The sequence below is a fragment of the Nothobranchius furzeri genome, chromosome 7 (assembly GCF_043380555.1).
Source record: "Nothobranchius furzeri strain GRZ-AD chromosome 7, NfurGRZ-RIMD1, whole genome shotgun sequence".
NCBI lineage: Eukaryota > Metazoa > Chordata > Actinopteri > Cyprinodontiformes > Nothobranchiidae > Nothobranchius > Nothobranchius furzeri.
In genome coordinates this window covers 80965004-80990493 of record NC_091747.1, presented here as the reverse complement: position 1 = coordinate 80990493, position 25490 = coordinate 80965004, and the positions used below count along the sequence as shown (strand labels likewise).

General features: G+C 40.8%; 2 protein-coding genes across 3 annotated transcripts in view; one reads left to right on the top strand and one right to left on the bottom strand.

Annotated features, from left to right (window-relative positions):
• Positions 1 to 2978: 2978 nt before the first annotated feature.
• On the bottom strand, positions 2979 to 4168 carry sid1 (secreted immunoglobulin domain 1). Its single transcript, XM_054735618.2, has 2 exons — positions 4110 to 4168; positions 2979 to 3540 (listed from the first exon to the last, which is right to left on the bottom strand). The coding sequence occupies exons 1-2, from the start codon at positions 4147 to 4149 to the stop codon at positions 3179 to 3181; spliced, it is 402 nt and encodes a 133-aa protein (XP_054591593.1). The 5' UTR covers positions 4150 to 4168; the 3' UTR covers positions 2979 to 3178.
• Positions 4169 to 7349: 3181 nt separating this feature from the next.
• Positions 7350 to 25490, top strand: part of tmem192 (transmembrane protein 192) — a 21835-nt gene continuing 3694 nt past the window's right edge. The window contains exons 1-4 of one of the 2 annotated variants that reach the window (XM_054735617.2): positions 7350 to 7504; positions 8119 to 8271; positions 8394 to 8655; positions 8747 to 8869. In XM_054735617.2, coding sequence (XP_054591592.1) covers positions 7475 to 7504; positions 8119 to 8271; positions 8394 to 8655; positions 8747 to 8869 — 568 coding nt within the window. In that variant the 5' untranslated portion in view covers positions 7350 to 7474. The remainder of the gene's footprint in view (positions 7505 to 8118; positions 8272 to 8393; positions 8656 to 8746; positions 8870 to 25490) is intronic. The other variant, XM_070553423.1, reaches the window with a different exon arrangement.

Sequence of the window (25490 nt, the reverse complement as noted above, 5' to 3'; positions counted from 1 at the left end):
CGACGCGGAGCAGGGAATCGGGGACCCGGACCTCTAAGTCTTGCTCGCTCTCTAAGACGGTTGTTGATCCTTATAGCGAGATTGATTAATTCATCCAAGGTGTCGGGCTCGTCTCTGCTGGCCAACTCGTCTTTCAGATTCTCATTAAGCGCATGTTGAAACGCCCCTTTCAGCGCGGGACCGTTCCAACCTGATTCCGCAGCCAAAATGCGGAAATCGACTGTCATCTCAGCTACTGATCTACTACCCTGTTTTAGATTCCATAATCTCTTGGTGGCTTGTTCCTCGCTAATTTTTGGGCAGAAAGTCTGCTTAAATTGTTCGAGAAAATAGTCAAATGAGTGATCTGAAAGACTGTCGGAGCCAAGAGTAGCCTGGGCCCAAAGCAGAGCCTTGTCATTAAGGAGGGAGATGACATATGAAATTTTACTCTCATCTGTCTGAAAAGAGTGGGGACTGCGGTCAAAAGCTAAGGAACATTGCAATAGAAAGCCCTTTGCCTTACCTAACTCGCCAGAGAACGGATTAGGAGTCGGAGAAACCGCATCACGGAAACCGGACGATGCTGAAGGATCACGGCGGACCGGGACTGGTGCCGACGGTTGTGGATCAGATGAGGGGAGCCTAGAACTCAGATCATGAAAGAGTTTAGTGAGATGATTCATTCCTTGGAGTAACGTATCCTGTTGCTGAGACATGTTCTGGAGAGCCGTTTCGTGTCGGCCCAACAGGATGCCTTGTTCGGACAGAGCAGTGCGCAGGTGTGCCGCAGAGTCTGAAGGGCCAGATGATTCTGTCATGTTTCTAAGAGACTCTGGAGCGAACACACCCGGACACAGGAGAAAGTTTAACAGTTTTATTGAAAAGTTCAGCGGGTTCTCAAAATGGTGGAGGAACTCTGGACGGGTTTGCAGAGGCGGTTCTGAAGGGGAAAACAGAAGGTGAGTCGAGGAGCAAGGAGACTGTTCTGATAAAAGAATTGAAGGGGGTGAGCTTACTGGTCTGCGTGGCGAGGAGTGTTTGGAGAGGAGGTGAGGTCCAGTGTGGGAGTGTGGCAGGCTGAGGTTGAGATCTTGCTGGAGGCTCGAGGGTGGACAGGCAGGTGGAGAAGAGGAGGATCCAACAGGGCGTGGATGAAAAGGCTGAAGCACAGCAGCCAGGAGGAGCACTGGGTGAAGCAGACACCACGGTTCAGGGAAGACGCTGGGAGATCCTGGGAACTCAGAAGGTCGGGACGACTGCGAGACAAAACATTACTTGTGAGAGAAACACTGGGAAGCGCAAGGAAACACAGAGCTGACCTGATTACCAAGCTGTGTGGCTTAATCATCTGGCATCTGCTTTCCTCCTCCGGCCAGCTTTAAGTGCTCCACCTTAATTGCCTCTGATCAATGGCACCTGGTGCGGCCTGCCTGTCACACCTGAGGAGAAGAGGTGAGGAACCACACACACACACACACACACACACACACACACACACACACACACACAGAACCTCACAGTTGCTGAATTTCTGAAGTTGATTTTTTTTGGATGAAACCTTTGCTGGTGTTTTTTTTATATTTCAAATACATAATTTCATAGAATAAAAACTCAATGTCTAAAAAAAGTCAAATTCTGATGAGACTATTTGTTCCATACAGGGCAAGCCACTAGCGCTGATGATTCCTCTGCTACCTGTGAATCAGAAGGACACGCCCCTCAGTAGCATATTCATAATTTCAACCTGTAATTTCATCTGAACAGATGCACTACAAATAAATCCACCCCCTCGGAGTTTTGTCAAGATGGTACACTTGACCTATTAATCCTAAAATGTGTTTTTGAACCAGACTGTAAACATGTTTGTTTCTGCTGCGAAGTTGGTATTTTACCATGGGAGTCAATGGGAACTTGCTCCTTTCTGGATTCTTCTCCTAGTGGATGAGGGAGGTACTGCAATTTGCGTCACTTCCGGTTGGCTTCATTTTAAGCGGCTGGAGTTTGCTGTTGGATTTTAGTCATTGTTCTAAACGTGTTTATCTTTAATCTTTTTTCCATAACTTCTAATAATAAATAAATTAGCTCTTTGACGACATTATTAACTGGATGTTTTTGTATTTTTAGTTTTTCTGTAAAATCTACTAATAGCCTCAATAAAACAATAAAATTCATCTTGATGTTGATATTTTTCTCTTTTAACCTCGCTGGTTTTAAACATATTTTTGGTTTTTAAATAAATTATTTTGAACAGATTCAAGTCATTACGATTGTTAAAATTTATGTTAAATATGTTTCTGATTAAAGTACATTTAAATTTAATTGATCATTGAGAAACAAATATAAACAAAAAACAACAATCTGTTTTGTTGAGTCCATTTTTTTTTACTTACAAAAATGTTGTCAAAACAACAAAAACAAAAAAACATGTTTTAAGTTTTTGTCTATGAACGGACCCGAGACAAAGCTCCTAACCACTAACCTAACCTGTGCCGGTTCTGGGCCAGGGTTCTGGGGTGGTATGGCTCCTGCTGTGGTCTTGATCCACATCACAAAGATCAGGCTGACGTGACCTGAATGTGTAAACTATATTTATTTTAAACTGTGGATTTTGTTAAATCTTGTTATGATTTGAATCCACAGAAGGGCACCTTCTGATAGTCAGAAGATGAAACAACAGCTCAAAAATGAATTTTCACCTTCAGGCAAAAAGGAAGTTTTCTCTCAGTTAGTGAAAAAAAATCATCTCCAAGTGTTTTAAGTTTGTCTTTATAATTAATAAATGTTATAATTTAAACATTTTATTTATCATTTTCTAAAAGTTTTACTCCAACATGGATGATAATCAGTGTCTAAGGCTCATTCTGAATGTTTGTTTAGGAGAACTTCCTTAAATAACAGATTGTGTTCAAAACAGGTGACCCTGTGTTCACATGAAAATACACCTGTTTAATGATTGATTTGTTATTTATTTGTCTGAGTGACATCATACGGGTGAACCAGAATCTGTGTAAACAGAACCAAACCAGAACAACAACTGGATGCTTCATACTCAGGATGTTAAGGTGTAGTTAACATTTTCTAGTCCAGGTGTCAAAGGTCAAATTAAGATGTCTTAGGTCCATTTCTGGCCATCTGGCCTTATTTTGTGAACCCTAAACTAAAAGCAGCTGAGTCCGTATTAGTTCCCTGTGTGGTTCTATGGGTTTGGGTCCATCTTCTGTTCAGATCCCTGGCTGATCCCACAGTAATAAACCGCTGTGTCGCTCTGCTCGGAGTGCCGCAGCAGCAGAGAACCATCAGCTGCAGCTGAGACTTTATCTGGACCGACAGCGGTTCCGTACTTAATGTTAGAGCCGTCTGCAGGTCTGAAGCTGACGAGGAGCTCAGGTGCATGCCCTGCTGCCTTCCTGTACCAGCTGACGGTGGACGGGCCACTGGGGGACACCATGTGGTTGGCTGTGGTGGCGTTAGAGCCGTCCAGCAGGGGGCACTGTAGCATGGCGTCCTCACCTGATCTCACCTTGATAGTCTGCATGCCTTCTGCTATCTGCTGGAAACCTGCAGAACAGAGAAAAACTAAAACTAAATTAAAAAAGACAGAAGATTAAAGTAAAACATGAAATAATAATTTTGAATATAAACAAAGCCTCACATTATGAAATGATACAAGCTGGTTTTTCCTGTATTTGTACAGCAGGTCAATGTAAAATAACTACATGTTTTAATTAACAATTCACCTTATTAAAACATCTTTTGATCAGATTAAACCTTCAAAATAAGGTTAAAAACTGAACTATAAAAGGGAAACCACTAAATTATGAATGAAAATAAATCAAATTATTATTGTTTTCCTTAATAGTGCAAAAAACTGTGTGATGTTTCAATGATTTCTTTATTTTTCACAATCAACAGATGTCAAAAGAATCCCAGATGGCTTGTTTATATAAAACGTTTTGACTTGACTTTTTTATTCACTCAGTCAAGATGCTTTTATTTTGACAAGATTTTTTTTCTATTCAACTAAATATATTCCAGCTTTTTAAGCTATTGCTCATTAGTTAACAGCATTTTTATTCTGGATTAAGAAATACATTTGAAACATCTAATAATAACAACATCTAACTCACCACTGAAGTGCAGGAGGATCACCAAGAGCAGCATGGCCATCTTCAGAAACCGACTGAGGAACCAGATGCTGTTATTGTTCTGAAAATCAGCAGAGCGTTAAAGTCAGAAACAACTGACAGAAAAACATGTGCTGGAGTTTCCTGGTTTTATTCCCTCGGTAACTTTTATTCTCCAGCTGATGCTTTTCACACAAAATTCAAGAATTTATTTAAATAGGACTTAAAACATACAAATTATTGGCTATTATTTTACACATGTTGGCATTCATAATTTAACATGTTGATTCTTTAAAAAAACACAAAAGTAAACACTCAATCTTTTCCTACAGATTAAATTTCTTTTGTATGAAATTTGTTTTTTTGTGTGAAATTATGGAATGAGTTAAATTATGACTTGATGATATGTACATCTTTATCAAAGTTTAAAGCATACGTGTCAAACATTTAATGATTATGAAAGTGTGTGTAATAATGAAAATGTTTTAGAGGTTATTTGTTTGTTTGCTTGGGGGGGGGGTATATAGGTTATTTGATTTAGGTGGAAAATAAGGTAGGCTAAAATAAGCATTGCTATTCCTTTTTTGGTTGTAATTTATGTTGTTAATCGTGTTGCTTTAATAGAAAACTTTTATTTTTATTAAATATTTAGAAAAAAATTATTGTTTGATGTTAAGTTTAGATTTATTAGTTAGCTTTTGTTTTCCCTTTCAGAGAAACATTTCTGATCAGATCATTCAGGATCTGTTGACCCTCTCTGATAGCTTTTCTGCTGCGGTTGGACCTCTGTCTCGAAGCCAGAGGATTTAAATATTGTGTTTCCATCTGGTTGACCTAAATGATGCATAGAAATCCCTTATAGACAGAGGGTATAAACAAACTAAATGTCAGTTTACAAGTAGGTAAATTAAAAGTTTATAGGAAAAGTAACCAGTAACCAAACAGAAATGCAGTTCTGTTGTATAATTTTTTTCTTTGTCTAAATGAACTTTTAGAAGGGTTCCATGGTGGAAATACTTCCTGTAAATTCTTGCAAACACCATGTTTTGTTCTTCTCAGTTTAACGAGCACTGCCTCTCCATCCTGGACAACATCTGTCCTGTCAGAACCAGTTCCTGCAGTGAAACCTAATCCCTGATTTAACTGGGGCGACGGCGGCACAGGCGTTAAGTGCTCGCCCCGTAATCGGAAGGTTGCAGGTTCGAGCCCCGCTCAGTCTGTCGCTGTCATTGTGTGACACGTTGCCTGCTGGTGGTGGTCGGAGGGACCGGTGGCGCCAGTGCTCGTCAGTGCGCCCCCAGGGCAGCTGTGGCTACATCGTAGCTCATCCCCACCAGTGTGTGAATGGGTGAATGACTGATTGTGTTGTAAAGCGCCTTGAGGGATTCCAGGACTCTAGAAGGCGCTATATCAAATACAAGCCATTTACCATTTACCAATTTACAACATGCGCAGCCTGAAGCGCCAATGCAGAAAAATTGAGCTTTGTGGAAGAAAACCCATCTCCACGTCCATCTGCTGCACCTAAAAGATCTTCTGACATCCTTTAACTCTGCAGTCAGAGACGCTAGGGTTTCCTACTTTTCCAACCTGGTGTCCCAGAGCAAAGGGAACCCCAAGGTGCTGTTTAACACCATCAGCAGCATCGTCTCTCCTACAGCCTCCATCCACTCTGTTACAGACTGTGAGAACTTTCTGTCTTTCTTTGTGGACAAAGTCAATAAGGTTAGATCTAGCATCTCTCCTTCAGCCTTATCGCTGCCTCTCCCGACTCCAACCAGGCCCATCATCCTAGATAGCTTTGCTCCTGTTTCTTTGCCTGAGTTAACCAAACTAGTTAACTCTATGAAGACCTCTGCATGCCCCCTCCACATCTTACCCTCCTCTTTGTTTAAAAGTGCTTTTCAGTGCATCGGTCCCAGCGTGCTCTCCATAATTAATGCTTCTCTGGTCTCTGGTCAGGTCCCTGCTTACTTTAAGAACGCTGTAATCCACCCGCTTCTTAAAAAACAGAGTCTCGACCCCTCTCTCCATAGCAGCTTCAGACCCATCTCTAAACTTCCGTTCATCTCCAAGATCTTGGAAAAGGTTGTGGCTAAACAACTCACAGCTGCTCTTGATGAACATAACATCTATGATAGCTTCCAGTCAGGTTTTCGTAGAGCTCATTCTACTGAAGCAGCTCTTCTTAGGGTCTCTAATGACCTTCTGACTCACAGTGATGCAGGGGACTGTTCTGTTCTAGTCCTGCTGGACCTGACTGCAGCCTTTGACACTGTTGACCATCACCTGCTACTGGAGAGGCTGAGAGACTGGGTCGGCCTATCAGGATCTGCTCTGGAGTGGTTCTCCTCTTATCTTTATGAGCACTCCTTTTCTGTGGCCGTCTCCAAGTTTAGGTCCTCCACCACCTCTCTTACCCATAGTGTCCCACAAGGTTCTGTGCTGGGGCCTCTGCTCTTCCTCCTCTATCTGCTTCCTCTTCAGCACATCCTGAGCTCCTTCAAATGAATCTCCTACCATCTTTATGCAGATGACATCCAACTGTACATCTCCTTTAAGCCCCATGAGATGTCTAAGCTGCATCTGTTACCCTCCTCTTTAGACTCTATCAAAACCTGGATGGCTGGGAGCTTTCTACTGCTGAATGAAGATAAGACTGAGATCCTCATCTGTGCCCCAGACAAGCTGGTTCCCAAAGTCAGAGACTCTCTTGGTCAGCTTGCTTCTCACACCAAACCTTCCGTCAGGAATCTTGGTGTGACCTTTGACCTAGCTCTCACCCTGGATTCTTTGGAGATGGAGTTTTAGTAGTTAAGTCATTTATATACATCATTACGTTCTGGCTTTCCCATTATTTTGACTAACTATGTTGTTAACACTCATTTTAAACCTGCGGTTATTCTAAGCGGTATAGTTTATTTTGAAGAAATCCACAAGAAGTTCTGTTGAGTCTTGTATTGTTTATCTTTATGAATGCTGCTTGTAGAAGATAGACTGTTTTGTTCCAGTGGGTGGAAAAAATCCTTAAACACAGCTTACTTTATAGGTCGATGCTTAACTACCATGTTTAAAACAGACTTTGCTTACCTAACTGATAATTCAAAATTTTCCATTTGCTTTGCAGGCAGGCAAAACATTATACACAACACACTCGCTGTCATGAAACAAAATAAAACCCTGTAAGTAGAAATATTAAGGGTAACAGGTTTTGATGTTTCACCGGAACTGGTTTTCCGCTAGGAACAAAGGTTTATTAAGGGACGGAACAAGAATAAAGTAGGACCGGAAGTTTACCACCCGAGTTGCGGATGTGAATTAATGTTGTTTTCGCAACAATTTGCTGTTTAAAACCAGTCGAAAAACAAATGGGCTCAAAGGGACCTTCGATGTACGCAGTACGTACCTATTGTTTATGTTTACAGTTACCATGTCAACGAGTTTTTATCCGGGTAATAGTGCTAGCTGGGGCGATCAGCTGTTAGCATCACGACTCAGTCATGTGACGTTTTGATGATCATATGAAGAGAATGGCAGCAATGAACGCATTTATAGACTATTAAAGAAAACTTTTATTGCTGTTTTATTTTGGTTTCATGTCAGTTTTTAGAGGAAACAATACTGGACCTTCGGTGTACGCATTCAGATTGTAAATCACACTTTGTTTCAGGTCCTCCTACTCGCCACCTATAACTGGTTAGGCGCATTATTTATTATTTGATGCTCCCAAAAGCTTTGGCTAAACCCAGATTGCCACTTTTTTGTAAATTACTAAATTCTGTTTTTTTAATACTCCATACTTTAAACCTAATGTTTACACATTTGTTTTCTTCAGCTTTCATGTCCTAAGGATTAGTTTAGTTAATCAGGGGAACTACTTTTTATTTTTTTATTTGCTCATTTGACGAAACCTCTCCTGCATCTATACCAACAGACACATTCGATCAGTAAAACACGGGGGTAGTGCATTTGTTTACCAGAGATTATTATTGTTTTTACTCCATCTGAACAGGAAAGTCCTTCAGCAGACATGTCTCGGAGCATAGAGGAGGACTCTTTGGTGGAGGGACCCCTGATCTCTGCTGATGCCCTCCACTCTGCCATCAGGAAACAGTTTCAGCCTGTACCAACACCCTGCCCAGCTGGCATGCTGTCTCTGCTGCATGTATGAAGTGCAAATCTCATCACACATTTTTAGGATTTTTGGAGAAAATAATCTGAATTGAATTGTAAATTTGGCTAAAATTCTGCCCAATCTGTCTGACTCCTTTCTCTTGTACTTTCCAGGTTCTGTATGTTGTGTTGTCGATGTGTGTGGCTCTGCTGTGTGTGTTGGAGTTTGGCCAAAAGGAGGTGTGTATGAGCATTTTGGGCAGTGTTCACGGCGACAGTGTCATTGTGTTTGGGAAGGTGTTTTTGTGGCTTCTGGTGCTGTTGTTCAGTACCTGGATGCAGCACCAACACAGTCGGGTCCGCAACAGAGGATACCTGCAGTTTTACAGGGAGACGCGGAGGCTGAGACAACTGCCGTTTGTCATACACTCAATAGGTACACCAACACACAAACTACTGTCACTGTGCTTTATGGAGATGTCTGTGTTTTCCAATAGGGGGCAGTAATGTGTTTCTTTTGTGAACAGGAAATGTTGCACTGATGGCTCTTATGGCCATGAAATTACCACAGGAAGTTCACATCTACCTGCTAATTGGAATTCTGGGATTGGAGCTAGTAGTTGCTGTTCCATTTCTTCTCTCCTACACAGGTAAACTTTCAAAATAGAAATGTGAGGATGAGATTTTACTCAGTTGTAGCTAGGACTGTGAACAGAAGACACGACTTAAGGTACATTGCTGAAAAGGTCATTAGCAAGTGGAAAAATGCAAGAAAGGCGGCAGTAAGATTAAAAAAAAACTGAAGTTTTATCAAAACACGTGTTATTCCTCCAAACAGGGTTCTGTAAACATTAACATCTCATTCTTCAGACTTCTAAACTGATCTTATCTAGTTTAACTTGAAACAAGGTCAACATCTCGTGATGTTTTGGAGCACAAGAGTCAGATTTCAGGGCTGTGAGACATTTTCTGTGTCAGCTTGTTTTAATCCAGTAATTTTTCAGTTTCCCAGCAGGTTTTGGCTGTAATATCAGCTAGCTTTAAACACAAAGAGAGGCACACCCTGCAAATTACATTAGACACAAACACACTCACCACCCCCACTCTCCCATGCATTTGCATCACCCCCCCCGCCCCCCCCGCTTTTGAGACTCGACAGCATGACAATCATCCATTCAGCTCCCTGTCCATCTTCTGCTGATCTGCTGAGTCTTTGCTCCCGACACAAACTCCAGGAAAAGCTCCTGCTTGCCCCAAACTGTGGAGCCGCAGTCAGTATTTCTCTTTGTGACGAGGGTCAGGAATTGGTAATGTTGAGTTTGTCTTCATTCGGAAAAGCCCTTGAGTGGTTTTGTTGGCAAAATAACAAAGTAAACAGACATTCACAAAAAAAAACTCCTTCTGTGGAAGTTGCAGGAGGCAAACTTACCTTTAGTTCAAATAAAAACAGCTTTTTATCATCTAATTATGAATTCCCCTTTAAAAAACATCATTTTACAGATAAAGACTTCCCAGAATCTCAGTAATTGTTAAATAAAAAGTAAGTTCTGCTTGTTTTGCCTGTTTTCTTAACAGGAAGTCTACCTTTAGTTTAGGGGTTTTGTATTTTCACGCGAGAACTGCTCTGGACAGAATAAAAACACAGACTTTGTGCACCAAGATTACACTAAAACTAAGCAAATCTCCTCTATATTTGCGCTGAAAGCTACAATGACATAGTGGGAAAACAGTTTTGCTTAAAACTAGGGCTGCACGATATTAGGAAAACCTGCGATATTCGATAACAGTGCTTAATATTGCGATATCGATATTACTCGCGATAAATGAACAAATACTAAAGTACGCAGTGTTGATGTCGTCTGGCGTGTGATGGCTGCTCTGGGTTCAAAGCAAACAAAAACTAATGCATGAATTCCATTACAACATAACATTTTTATTGCAAAAATATGCAGCTGCACCTGCTACTGTATTAGCAGCTGCACCTGCTACTGTATTAGCAGCAAAACAACAAACTGCATGCAGTTTCTCAGTGACTTTAAAACATCACCTCCACCACAAAACTTTCTGATGCTCCAAATATAGAAAAACATCCCTTACCAGGGTTTTAGAAAATAAGTTTAAATGTTAAATAATAGTTAACATCACTTAAATGCAACAGCAAATTCTCTCTGCCACTGAGCATTTTCTCCACTTATGTGGTTATGATATAAGGCTGTTGCTGTAACTGGGAAGTGAACTGTGCTGGGCCAAACTAGGAGAATATTAAGATTTTCTGAGGGAAAGAGAAAAACAATCGTCTACCTTTCAGAAGAGGAACTGGCAAAAAAACTACATGGAAAATACGTGAAAACATTTGTTTTTAACCCCAAATTGAACAAGTTTACCTAGATCTTAAAAAGCAGCTCATATGATGAAACTGCAACTATGATTCTGATAACAAGCTAATAAATTGAGCTAGCTCCTCTTAAGATGACCGGCTAGCAGAGCTTCTGACTGACAGTTTATGTGCATCACCAAATCAACTATCCTGATTAACAAGGTTATAAAAGCTCATAAAGGAAAAATCACTTTGATGTGTGGGGGAACTTTTCCAGGCCCTCTCTAGCAGGGTGGGACTGGGAGGAGAGTGCTGTAGCCTTTTAGCTGGAAGCTAACCGGAGCCTGGGCTAACACTAGTGACATGAAGGTGGGTTGGTTCACCGGCACGTGTCGGAGTCAGCCCGGTAAAAATGATTAACGACACCGAGCAGAATCACGTTCACATTTGAAAGCAGCGCTGATTCCAGAAACCTGAGCACAAAGTGCGTTCGTTGCTCTGAGTCAGCATGACGAACAAGGGAACAGCGCCGCTAACTCTGTTCGGGTGTTGCTTTCCAAATGGATCTATGTAGGGCAGGGGTGGGCAATTATTTTTTCCATGGGGCCACATGAGAAATAGAAAATATTGTGGAGGGCCAGGCCAAAAGGCTGAAGTCAATTATGCATAATATTAATGGTATTTCTTTATAAAAAGCAGTAAATACCATCGTTTTTTCAAGCTGGTAAGAGTAGACTATATGTTATAAATGAGCAAAAAGGAAAAAGTGAGGTTGGCTTACAAAAATGTGATTTATTCAAATTCCCCAAGGCAATGGTAAACAAAGTGCGCACATTTCGTTTTTGTTAAACATTTGTGACTTATATTAGTTAACAGTTTCAGTCACATTCACTCCAAAACACATTTTGAGTTTCAAATATTGTTGGAAAGAGGTTCTTAGCATTCTACAGACACACAGTATTGTCTGTAAAATAAAATCACTGAACTGTGATCTTGAGAAAGAGGTTTAAAAAAAAGTGTCCCAGTTCACTGCTAGTTGCCTACATTTGTGGTCCAAACACCTTATTTTGTGTTTTTAAGCAATTTTTTTCTTATTCAGTGAGAGAAATCTAGTCTCTGCTGGGCTTTAACGAGTGCATCAAAGTCAGGTTGAATGTCTGAGGTGGAGAAGCGAAGCACAGCTGACAAATGATCATCAGTGAGAGAGGATCTATACCTGGATTTTGTAAACTTCATCATTGAAAATGTTTGTTCACAAATGTAGGTAGAGCCGAAGAGAACCAACATCTTCTGAGCATGTCTCTTCAGGTTTGGAAAGTCCTCCTTAAGAGAAGAGTAGAAATCCAGCAGAGATCCTGAATCTCTGCTTTCAAGTCCCAAACCCTCTTCAGCACTTTCCCCAGGCTGAGCCATCTGACAGCTGTGTGGAGTCCTCCACAAGAGCCACACACTGTCTGTGATTCATCGCCTGCGCCCTGATGAAGTTTATTATTTTAGTAACAACATCAGTAACATGGTTGATTTTTAGCACTGACTTGCACAACACATGTTGGTGTATGATTCAATGCAAAAACACCTATTTTTGATCTGCATCAATTTCTGTCACTTTATCTTGCATGCGTTTCAAAAGTCCGACATTTTTCCCTGTAAGATTTGGACAACCGTCTGTTGTGACACCTGACAGTCTCTCCCATTTCAATCCCAGAGTGTCCGTGCACGCATTTACCTCTGTAGAAAGATCACTCCCTGTCGTTGTCCCTTTCATCGACCACATTGCTGCCAGCTCCTCTGTGAGCTCCTTTAACCCCCGGACATCACAGCTCTCGTCTAAGGCCAATGAGAAAAAAGTCAAAACTTGCCACTTCACGTTGCAGCTGAAGCTCCAGGTTCCCCACGGTTATCCTGGACAGCTGGATTTGCTCAAATGCGCCTTTTTTCAGGGCATTTTAGCGCGGCAGAGTCCACCATGCACTCTTTGACAAACTCCCTCCGAAAACGGCTTGCTGTTTTTAGCTATTTTGTGGGAAATCACAAAGCTTGTCCTGGTTGCTGCATCCCTGGATGTGTGAAGCTTAGTAAAACAGCCTTGCTGCTTTTGCAACGTTGCTAGCAAAGCTTCGGATGTCCGTGCCCTCTCAGCATCAGATGAGTTCTTGTATTTTTCCGAGTGTTTCTTGTCGTAATGCCGACTCAAATTGTAGTCCTTAAACACGGCAATCTCCTCCCCGCAAACCAAACACACGGCTTTGCCTCCGACTTCAGTAACAAAAAATACTTAGCAGTCCAATTTTTGTTGAAAATCCTGTATTTGGCATCTTTCTTTATTTTTCTTTCTTTTTTTTTTTGCATGAGCGGCCATTTCTGGGGCTACAATCACCATGTCAACCGCGGGCACTTGTTGCTATACGTATTGCGTCATTGTGCGCGTAAAAAACAACTTCAAAATAAAAGCAATGCAGCCTTAGCCCATGCATGAGGTAAAATGAGAAAATACATTTATTTTGTAATTTCCAATTAACCTTACGCAGGCCGGTCAAAGTCAACCAAAGGGCCGTATGTGGCCCGCGGGCCGTAAAATGCCCAGGTCTGATGTAAGGGGTGGTCGTATTATGTGAACAGAACCATCTGATTGGCCGCATATCCGAAGGACTACATTTGATTGGTCAAATAATACTTCCGCGTAAAAACAGAGCTGGTTTACAAAAAGGTGATGTTTTTTATTTACTTTTTTTTTATTTGCACAAAATATAATGTACAACAATTATGGCAATCTCTACAAAGAATCAGTTTTACCGACATGAGATAGTACCAGAACAGGCTGAATTCCAACATATAGAAGAAGGATAATGAACAGGAAGTACAAACAACAACAAATAAATAAATAAAATAAAAACAAACCCCAAACAGAACAAATAAGCAAACAAATGAATACAAAGACAGATAATAAAAATAAAAAAAACATAAAAAAGTTATACCTTAGGGGCTTTCTAACAGATCTAGTTCAACAATCATATGATTCAAATCCAGGGCTTGTTTTTTGTCCATAAATTTAACAGATGAGAAAAGGAGGCAGAGTTCTTTGTGAAAAGTAAAAAAAGACAGCTTTGTTTTCAGAAAACGACATTTGTGAATGAAGAATTTGCCCATAATAATTATTACATTTAAAACATTTTCGAGCTTCTTTTCTTTTCTTAGAGAACCAAACATAATATCATTTTTAGAAAATTCAAGTAAGTTTGGGATCTTAGGGAAGAGCCAGTAGTGCACATCGTTCCACAGGGCTTTACAGAATATACAGTCATAAAATAAATGTTCTGTTGATTCAATATCCCCATTACAACAAGAGCAACAATTATCATCAATAGCGAAGGGACGTCTGAGGAATTCTTTGGAAGGGTAAACACCAGAGAGGATTTGGTAGTGGACCTCCTTAGCTTTGGGAGGAATGGGAAGTTTTAGGTAATTTTTTCTGATTTCTTTCTTTTGATCACCGGAGAACAGATGTGAGATGGCATTTGGATTGGATATATAAGGGAAAAAAAAACATTAGTAAATAATTCCCTAATCTGGGAGTTTTTTAGACTGTTAGCTGTTATGTTATGCCCATTTACCAACAGTTCAGGGCAATCAGGGGATCTATAGTCAGGGTTTTGAAAAAGATTATATGCTGTACATAGAATGATTTGAGGGATAGCCTTAGTAATTTTTTGAAATTCTTTGTTATTTATTTGCAGATCATAATTGGTGGTAAAATCTTCTAATAAAATTTTACCTCTATCATTTAACAAGTGCATCACTGACCAGATGCCCTTATCGTACCAATTTTCCATAAAGATTGATTTGTTTCCAACTGTTATGTAACGACAGTTCCATAGGGGAGTGTTGTGTGGGCTATAGTTATGTTTGTATATTAATTTCCAGTATAATAAAACTTGCTGGTTAAAGGAAGAGAGCTTTATGGGGAGTTTTTTTATGTCAAAGTCACATCTAAGTAAGAGATTAAATCTGCCTAGATCTGAGAATATTTTGCTTGGAATGTGAAACCAAAGGCTATTTTGACTTCTTAAAAATGACCTAAGCCAATTTATTTTTAGGGTGCCGTTTAAGCTGTCAAATTCAATAGCTTGCAAACCTCCATCTTCAAACCGTTTGACTAAATTACCTTGCCTAATGTAGTGGGTTTTGCGTTTCCATATAAAATCAAAGTTTAGCTGGTTGATAGTTTTGATTGCTGATTTAGGCACTCCTATCGCATATGCAGGGTATACTAGCCTGGAGATACTTTCCATTTTGGTAAGAAAAATTCTACCTAGAATCGATAAGTCTCTCTGAGCCCAGTTATTTAAATGAGTTCTACAGGTTTGAATTTTCTCCCAAATATTAAGGTTATCTAAATCATTCTTATTCTTGGTTATACACACACCCAAATATTTGACATGGATTTAACAGGAATATTAAAAGTGTTAGAAATAGTACAATCATTTAAGCGTAAGATCTCACATTTGTTTAAATTCAGCTTTAACCCTGAAGCTTTCGAGAAAGTTTCAATAATCTGCAGGATTTTGGGGATTTCATTCAGGTTATTTAGGAAAATAGTTGTATCATCGGCTAACTGGCTGATAGAGAGCTCTTTACCCAGGATAGATATCTTACCAAACTCAGCATTTTTAATCAGTATGGAAAGCATTTCTGTTGCTGCGATAAACAACAATGGCGAGATTGGACATCCTTGTTTTATTCCTCTGCAAATCCTAAATCTTTGTGAGGTGCCACGTGGAAGACACACTGAACTGTTAGTATCTCTATACAGTAATTTGATTAAATTAATGAAGTTACCTCCAAAACCGAACAAATCAAGGGCCTGAAACATAAATTCATGTTCTATCATGTTGAAGGCTTTGTAAAAATCTAAAAAAAAGGACAAAACCCTGGTTTTCAATTAGGTAGTTGTAGTCAGTCAAGTCCAAAATAAGGCGGATATTATTATGGATTGAGCGACCTTTTATAAATCCAGACTGAGTGTCAGAAATAATTTGAGTTATGCCCGATTTTAACCTGTTTGCAAAAATATGTGTTAGAAGTTTATAATCATTATTCAATAGAGTAATTGGTCTTAAATTATCAAGAAGAGTCGGATCTTTCCCAGGTTTAGGTATGAGTGTAATTACCCCTTGTTTCATAGTGTGTGTGAGAGACCCATTTTCTAAAATTTCTGTGAGCATTCCAAACACAAGGCTTCTAATATGAACCCAAAAATGTTTGTAAAAGTTGCTGGTCAAACCATCACAACCTGGCACTTTATCTTTGGGTAAAGCATTTAAAACTCTATCTAACTCTTCAATGGTAATTTTGCCCTCACAGGTCTTTTTAAAATTTTCATCAATTTTAGGAATCAGGTGTTTGATAGATTGGAAGAATGTCTCAGCCAATGGTCTAGAGTATGAAGAGGAGTACAAATTACTGTAAAAGGTAAAGATTTCTTTAGATATTAATTGAGGGTCAGTGCACAGCCGACTATCAATTTGTAGACTATTTATAGCATTTCTCTGTGTCTTATCTTTTCTAATCTACAAAAATATGCTGTACTTTTTTCGCCATCCTCGATCCATTTGGCTCTGGATCTCAGATATGCTCCTTTGGCCTTTTTAGTATAAATATTGTCTAAAGAAGACTGTAGAATACTTCGACGTTGTTTGTCATTATCATTAAAAAAGGGTTTCGAGCAAATGTAATTAAGTTCTCTGATAATTTCTGTTTCTTTTTGCTTGTTCTGATGAGCTATTAATTTACTGTATTTAATTGAGATTTGACGTACTTTAAACTTAAAGAATTCACATTTTTCTTTGTAAGAGCTTATGTTTACATTAGTTGAAATAAGTTCTAGTTGTCAAAGTATTTAGTTACTAAAATTTTCATTGGTAAGCAGGGATGAGTTAAACTTCCAGTAACCTTTATTATAAGAGTTTTTAAGTTGAGGAGTGACACTGAAATGAATCACACAGTGATCGGTTAAAGGCGCAGCTGAGAGACCCACATCTACACTATTCTGCATTAAGCTGTCTGAGAACAACCAGAAGTCGATACACGATTTAGCCGAACCATCATGCTTGAACCACGAAAAGGACAAAACAAGTGGGTTTGCTAATCTCCAAGGATCTGTTAGGTTGAAATTTAGGCAGAAGTTGTGTAAAAATGAATTTATATGATGGGAATGGAATTTAGAGGGTGATCTATCAAGCCATTCGTCATAAACCATATTGAAATCTCCACCTAATATAAGATTGTTTGTGGAGTCAGTGTTTCCCCTAGGAATTTTTCCAGCTGTGGTGGAGGTGGTGTTTTGTGTGTGTGTGTGTGTGTGTGTGGGGGGGGGGGGGGGGGGGGGGGATTATGACACGTCTCACCTTTATGTTAATATTGTTTTATTTGATGCACTCCACTTTGAACTGCACCAATCCAGCGACTGCTGCATTGTAATAACTAGTATTAAAGTTGAGTACACCAATATTTGCACAAGAATAATTTCTGTTTTAAACTCTCAGTGACACACTTTGCAGGGTGGATTTGGCATTTAATTTTTCTTGGCGTCTGGAAAAACATCTCCTTCTGCCCCCCTTTATTTGACTTTCTGCCCCCTTTATTTTGGTCCAAGATCATTACTGGGCTGGCCCCATTAAACACGTTCTACACCCCTGCTTAGTAGAATTAATGAAGTATTTTTAAGCCAGTATAAAAATGACTGAAACACAAATTTACATATTTGGCATTATTGACCTATATCTTTGATTTAATTTATTTGTTAAGAACATCAAGATGCATTACAGTGAACATTATAATAAGCTGGGCGGACACTGTGCGACTTTTTCACTCGTAACACTCAGCTTCAGCTCAAACTGTACGACTTCAGCGCAGGGCAGATCTCACTAGTCATGTGCTCACTGTACGTCTGGTAGCAACACGTCGGACCTAAACATATGTTAAAAACAGGGCCGTGCAGAGACCTTTGACGGGGCGGGTGCTCAAAGTAAAAAAAAAACGGCACTTATAGAGCAATCCAATAAGTTAGAAAATTCAGATAGTGAGACCCTTGGGTTCTGATTCTGTGTGGTCCTAATGTTGAGAGGTAGCTTGTTCCACAGTTTGGGCCCAACCACAGAGAACGCTCTGTCGCCGCGAGTCTTGTGGCGGGTTTTTGGAACTGTTAAAAGAGCTTGAGAGCTGGACCTCATGGTTCTGGCAGGGACGTAAGCGGACAGCAGCTCAGAGATGTAAACTGGGGCCAGGCCATGAAGGGATTTAAAAACAAAAAGTAAAATTTTGAAACGGATCCTGTAAGAGACAAGAAGCCAATGGAGAGAGGCCAGAACCGGGGTTATGTGATCCCGCTTGCTGGTTCCAGTCAGCAAGCGAGCCGCTGCATTTTGGACCAGCTGAAGTCGGTGTGGGGAGGACTGGTCCAGGCCAGAATACAGGGAGTTGCAGTAATCCAATCGGCAAGACACGAACCGGTGGATGACATGTTCGAGGACATTAGCATGAAGGTATGGCTTCACCTTTGCTATCTGCCTTAAATGATAAAAACCTGATTGGACCACTGCACTCACCTGTCTGTAAAGATTACAAGAACCGTCTAAAAACACACCAAGGTTTTTAACACAGGCTTTTAGAAAACCAGAACAAGGACCAAGAGGACCAACAGCGTTGTTTAAAAGATTAGAACTTTTTTTAAAATCTCATTCAGTTTCAGTCTAGGTCACACCTTCCTGCATCTAATCAACACGATGACTCACCATCAATAGAGGCTAACGACTCATCAGGAGATGGAGAGGCGGGGTACTCAGAGTAGTTTCTGCTCTTTAAATAACAACAGACAGCTACAGCTTATGAGCTTGACTCTCCCATGTTCCAGTTAGAACTGACAAAGCTCCTCAGAGGAGAAGTGAAATGTTTTAAAGAAACCAAAGAAGTCCAGTTGCCTTCATCTGAACTCTTTGGAGTAATAGTCAATAATGAAAAATACATAATAAAGTAATAAAATGTATATAATTATGCTCACATTCACTTTTACCATCTCTTTGTGGGAGGCGGAAAATTTATCACGTTTAACCCTCTTATGACCATAAATATAACTGTTTTTTTTTTTGTTTTCTTTTGTTTTATGGCTTTAAAATTGTAATAAAAGTGTAAAATGTTTGTAACTCTGCTCCTTTTTTCAGAACAACCTCAGCTTTCAGTGTCTGGTTTGTATTTAGTGTTTATGTTTATTAAAGTCTGTAAAACTGCAGCTTAAATGAAAAAAAAACAGATTTGAATTTTCTTCACATTTATTACTAAACAGGAACTTCAAAATGATTTGAGCAAACTATGTCAAAAGAACTATTTAAACTCAGAACTGTGTTGCAAACACTCAGAAAACAGTGTGACCCCTGACCTCATGTTAACCAGTTTAATGACTGCAGCCTGTCCGTGACCACAGGTCTACGCTCTGGTCCAGAGAACGGGATACAGTAAAATAAATACTAGGTATCATAAAATAACACTCATGGGCTACTTCACAACTGTAGCTGCATTTCTACCAGCATCATGAAGATCAATAAGCCAGATAAAAGGTTAAATCTAAACATTTCATTACAAAAAGTCAACTAATAAAATTCTGTACTGATAAAATTATATTTTCAGCTAAATAAATATTTATTGTACGTATAAATAATGCTGGAATGAAGCTGAATCATTTAGTAAACAGTTGAGTGTTCAAATAAAAACCAGTGTGACTGTTATCTGTCCCTCCTCATGTCACCATGTACAGAAACAGCCTTCTGGGACACCTGACCAACCAGGTGGATTTTATTTGTGACGTTTCCATAACTTTATAAAAGCTGCTGATGAAGATGATCAGACTATCTCCTCCTTTCGGTTCTCGCTCTCCCGTCGCGGTTCTTCCGTTTCTTTCTGTGACGCTGCAAAGCTGGTTTCCCTCTAATAGCGATTTTTGGAGTAACATGAATTACATCATGTAATGCATCGTTGGAAAGCTCGTTTTATGTACTGTTAGAAACCGTTTGAAGTATTTTTATTCGATTAGTAATTCAGAAGTTATGACCCGGAGAATCTAGAGTGAGACATTGATTCTTTGAGTTTCTGTAACACTTCAGGAGAACTCACTCTCATGTCTCATTTTCTGTCCCAGACATGCAGCTACCTGACTCTGCTCCACACACACTAACCACGGACTCAAACTCACGTAAACAAAAAGCTCTGATATTAAAATCTATCCAGCTGACGTGAAGCAGGCAGAAAAAAACGTACAGGTAGATGAACGCAGACTCCTGTCCGCAGGGAAAACACCGGTCTGTCGTCTCCATGGCTACAAGGTAGAGCGGCAGCAAGGACAACCAATCACACGTTAGTATGATGCGGCAGAGCCAATCAGTGAGCTTGTAGGCGGGTCTAAGGGAAAATAGCCTTCAGCTTGAGGCGGCTGCCTCCGCATTGTCCTAGTGCCCGATTTGTTTCACAGTATAACAGTTTTGTACGGTAAAATCTGACGAACGACCGGAAAAAGGGCACTTTGGGCACTTCGGACAACAGGGGCAGGGTCTCAAGCACCCTCCGCACCCCCCTCTGCACGTGCCTGGTTAAAAATAGCAGTTTTTACACAACACGTCAGACTTTTTTGTCTTGTCTTGCCTGTTGTCCTTCGGGAGTGCTGCAGGAGGACACACAGGGATTTATGGGGGTTGGATGAGTAAAACGAAATAAAGAAAGTAAATCTGTGTTTTGTGATCAGTTTAATGTGACACGAACACGACAAACACGCTTTCTTGACAATCTTTGTGAGTAAAAAAACGTGTAGAAATAAAAACGAACAACGTGTGTTATTAGGGAAATAGCGGGCGAGCGGAGTTGATGCAGGATTGCGAATGCGCCGTGAGCGGTTCTGGTACTTTTTGGGTCGCAGCTGCTCGCAGCGCCGCTTCAACCCTCATGAGGAACGAGATAAATATCAAACACTCCAGAAGTCCGTGCGAGCTCACAATTGCTGATCGGTAGCTGGTCACGTGGTGTTAATCGCCTCTCGTAACCCCCTGTACACTACACGACGCTCGGCGCAAAACTCGCCCCGATCTCGTGGATTCTTGCACGAGTGGAAAATCTGCTCAAAAAAGTGAAAAAGTCGCACAGTGTCTGCCCGGCTTTACTGTCTGTGTGTGTGCGGTGATGCCTGGGCCGAGCTGATGGAGCTCCCGGCTGCAGTTTTGTGTGTAGGGAGGGGCGGGCGCTCTATCTGACTGGCCAATCACAGAGCGTGAAGACAGTCAGTTACCCAATGAGGATTTCATTCAGCACGATTACAGATATTCACGAGTTTTACACTCGTTTCATGCTTTATCCGTAAGCTCATAGCTGTAACCACCCTGCCCTGCCTCCTCCTCCTTGCTACCTGCTGGCTGTGATCACAAGCAACAACACAGTAGTTCCCGCTGCTTCTTCGGGAAATGGCTCAAAAAAAAAAAACATCAATAAAACTTGGGATGTTGTAGGCGTGGCTGTGGGATTTCAGCCGTGGCGGGCCGCCACGGCTACGCCTATGTAAGAGAAACCCTGGGAGTATTTGTGTGATAGTTCTTTTAGGTGATTGGTAATTTCAGTAAATAAAAGTTTGTTCTGAGCTACATTGTAACCATAAACATTACATAGAATCAAAAAGCTATTATCCATTTTTAGCACACAAATTAGACAATGGCCCAGGCTGTCTTTCCTATGAGTTTCAATTTTATTACGAAAGTTTTTAAATAGTAAGGCTACCCCAGCTGATTTGTTAGTACCATGACAAAGAATTATTCTTTCCCCCCCACTGACTAGACCAAAAATCTGCCTCCACAGAGTGTGTTTCTTGTAGCAGTATACAGCTCACATTTACATTTTTAAAGAACAAAAATATTGATTTTCTTTTAACACTGTCTCTTAAGCCCCTGGTATTTAAAGACACACAGTTAAAATTTGAACTAAGGAATGACATAAAGGGGAAGTGAGAAAGCAAAATAGAAAGGTTGACTGTACTTCAAGTACCCAGATAAAAGTAGAACTCTATAAAATTGGGAGCACTTAATCCCTTAAAACTGAAATCACAAAGTACAAACGACCTCTATGAAAAATCATCATAGTAACGTACCAAATAGGTAATATAAACAGTAAGTATTGAACTTGCCTATTTAAACTTTTGGCAATCTTATAATTTGGTTAAGGAACATGGCCTAAATAGGATTGTTAGCAAAACATAACGTACTCATGGAGTGATATACTGACTGGTTATTTTGAATAGTTCGACAGTCACCCAAGGAATACCCGAACTCCGTTGATGTAACCGGTGTGCCCTCGGTAGTAGACGTTCTTCCCTTCAGCTCTGGCTCGCTCCATTTTGGGACAAACTGCAGTTCTTGCCTCCCGGTCTATTTTGCAGAAATCTTGCTTGAAGTAGATGCCCAGCTCCTTTCACACCTGGGAATCCTTGGTCAGTTTCCAGAAAGCGTCTCGGTAGTGCCTCATGGTGAACTGAACTATTATTTGTTGGTGTCTACTTGCTTCTTTTTCCCTAGACGATGGACGGTATCCACAGCGTTGCTCAGAGAGGAGGCCCAATGTGGCGCGATCTTAGCCAAGAGGTCAATAACTTCTTTGCGGGTATCTACGTCATTTTTTTCTTTTCAGCCTTGGATTTTCAACTTCCAGCGACACATTTATCGTTCCAGCTCCAACATTCTCTCTTTCAGCTCTGCGTTTTCTTTGTTAAGAGCAGGAATGTCTTTTTCCAACCCAGACAGTTTAGCCTTACAGTCTTTTATATAGGCTGCGTTCATTTCAGCTAGCTTGGCAATATTAGCCACCATTATCATGTTGTTATTTAGCTGCACACCGAAGTCATCGATCTTGTTTGTTAGCTTGTTAATGGCTTCTATTATGGAGCTGCCGGTTTCCACGCTTTAGGATACAGTACCTTTGCTAGGTGGTGGGGGTGCTTTGGTGGGCGTAGGTGGAGTTTTTCTTTTGACTGACGGTGTTGAAGTCTCCATTGCATATTCGTGGTCAGAGGATGCAGAGCTCTTGGAGGCTACCGCTGACTTAGCTGAAGTTTCTGCTTTTTCCCGCGTCATCTTCTTCTCCTTTAAATGGCAAGATTGGGTCCGTTCAAAAAGTTTTAAAAGGTGAATCTAGTCCTTAAAATGTATAGGCAAAAAAGCAACCTATTTGGTATTCAAAAGTAGAGGTCCAAACAAGTTCACCGTGATTAGTGCACGACGGCTTAAAATGGTTGCCTGCCCCGACAGCCATCTTGCCTCTAACAATACCAAAAGTTGATGTATGACATGGATGGAAATGTTTGAACCAAACATTTATCGCTGTTTTTGACGTGTTTTGCGATGGGCCTATCACACGTCCTGTTATCACGATGACGATAATTTTTCGATACATTGTGCAGCCCTACTTAAAAAGTTGTTTTCTTGCCTCTTAACAAACATTGTATAGCTATAAATATGATGTGGAGATTAAAAAAAACAATGACAAGTATTAATAAAGTGGTTCTCTTGCATTTGTTTAAAACCTCTACCAATAACACGTTCTGGACCGAACGCACTGATTGGGCCATCTGGTTGTCAGTCTCACTGAACCGCCGCTCTTCATTGGGTCCTCCATCCATTACACACTCGTGTATTTAGCACCAGAGCACCACAGATGTGAGAGGTTCTCCACTCGGTGACATCAGAGAAGGAGAAACAGACAGCTGCTACCGCTTCAATGACAAACTTCCAGAGTTCCTAAAAGAAAAACAACCTTTTAAGTCTTGGACAACAAAAGATGTTTGAACCTAGAAAACTGAGCCTGGTGTTTAGCGTTATCTTGTTTCTTCTGGCATTGCGGGTTTCTGGATCTAGCAGAAACGTTTCAGGGAAGATACCTGAGGTATACCTGAGTGTTCCGTGAGTGTGTTTATGTTTAAAACCTAGCTTCTTCTGCAGATTCATTATAGCGGCTTTAAGAAATTCTGCATCGTTTTTTTTTGGGGATGTTCTGATCACATTTATTTGCTCCTGATCACATTCATTTGATTCTGAGTACCGTAATTTCCGGACTATAGAGCGCACCGGGCTAAAAGCTGCAGATATCTACTGAATTGAAAATGTAGTTTAACTGAACGTAACTGAACTGATCAGTATCAAACAAAACAGAAAAGTTATTGATTAGTTTATTCATCGTCCTCCTGCGCACTGAAACCACTGAAGTCCTCTTCTTCTTCAGTGTCGGAGTTGAACAGCCTCAGAAGAGCTTCGTCACATATCTTTTCTGTGGCGATGTCGGTGTCGCTCTCCGTGTTGCTGTCATCATCCCGGGGTGAAGCTGGGAAAACAAGCAGCACCGTTTTAAGCCGGGCGTACACTGTGCGACTTTTTCACTCGCAGCGTTCAGCTTCAGCTCAAACTGTACGACTTCCTCGCAGAGCAGATCTCACGAGTCATGCGCTCACACTGCACGACCCAGTTCTCGCATGCGACCTGACTGCTCACACTGTACGTCTGGTAGCAACACGTCGGCCCTAAAAATGTGCTAAAAATAGCAGTTTTTACTCAACACGTCAGACTTTTTTGTCTTGCCTGTTGTCCTTCGGGAGTGCTGCAGGAGGACACACAGGGATTTATGGGGGTTGGATGAGGAAAACGAAATAAAGAAAGTGAATCTGTGTTTTGTGATCAGTTTAATTTGACATGAACACGACAAACACGCTTTCTTGACAATCTTTGTGAGTAAAAAAAAACGTGTAGAAACAAAAACGAACAGCGTGTGTTATTAGGGAAATAGCGAGCGACCGGCGTTGATGCAGGATTGCGCGCGCATGCGCCGTGAGCGGTTCTGATACTTTTTTGGATCGTAGCTGCTCGCAGCTGCTCGCAGCGCCGCTTCAACAGTGCGATACCCTCACGAGGGACGAGCGAAATATTAAACACACCAGAAGTCCCTGCGACCTCACGACTGCTGATCGGCGGCTGGTCACGTGGTGTTAATCGCCTCTCGTAACCCCCTGTACACTACACGACCGCTCGGCGCAAAACTCGCCCCGATGTCGTGGCTTCTCGCACGACTGGAAAATCGGCTCAAAAAAGGGAAAAAGTCGCACAGTGTACGCCCGGCTGTGAAAAAAATCCTCCTGGGCGCTTTCTGTAGCGCTCCTTTGGCCATTCCTTCATTAGACTTTCCAGCATCCATCCTTTCTGGTTGACTAAAGCCGCACCTCATTATAAGCCGCATGGTTCAAAGCGTGGGAAAAGTAGTGGCTTATAGTCCGGAAAATACGGTAACTGCCAATATCAAGTAATGATCCCAAACTAATAGAGTAAAATAGGAAAGAGGGTAAACTCACCCGATTGTTGTTTTTAAGGTTATATCTGCTCTTTTCCACCTGATTTCGAATCGCATAATTGGGCCCGATATCCGATCACATGATCAGGTTAGGGTTAGTTGGAGAAAACCAGTTAAATTACACTTGTGGTGCATTTAACTAATTTATGGTTCTTTTTATTTAGGAAAAAAACGTCCCATCAGCGTTTATCTTATTTGTGGTCCTGTTGTAAACAATGGCAATTTCTAGATGACCTGTTTTTTTGTGTTTGTTTAGCAACAACCCATCTCCACCTTTCTTTTAGTGTGTTGAGGAAAACTTCTGTTAAAGCACTAGATTAGAGGATATTGATATAGAAGAATCTGCATTGAAAGGAAATCCATATTAATTGTGTGTTTGGCAGCTGAAGGGCGCAGATGGTAGGCTGAGATAAGAGAGGAGATAAGGAGCACCAGGGTTTAACTTAGCCAAGGGGTAGACCTCCCCATGTACATTCTCTCTGTTTACAGTGCTGCTGATCGTGTGTGTGTGTGTGTGTGTGTGTGTGTGTGTGTGTGTGTGT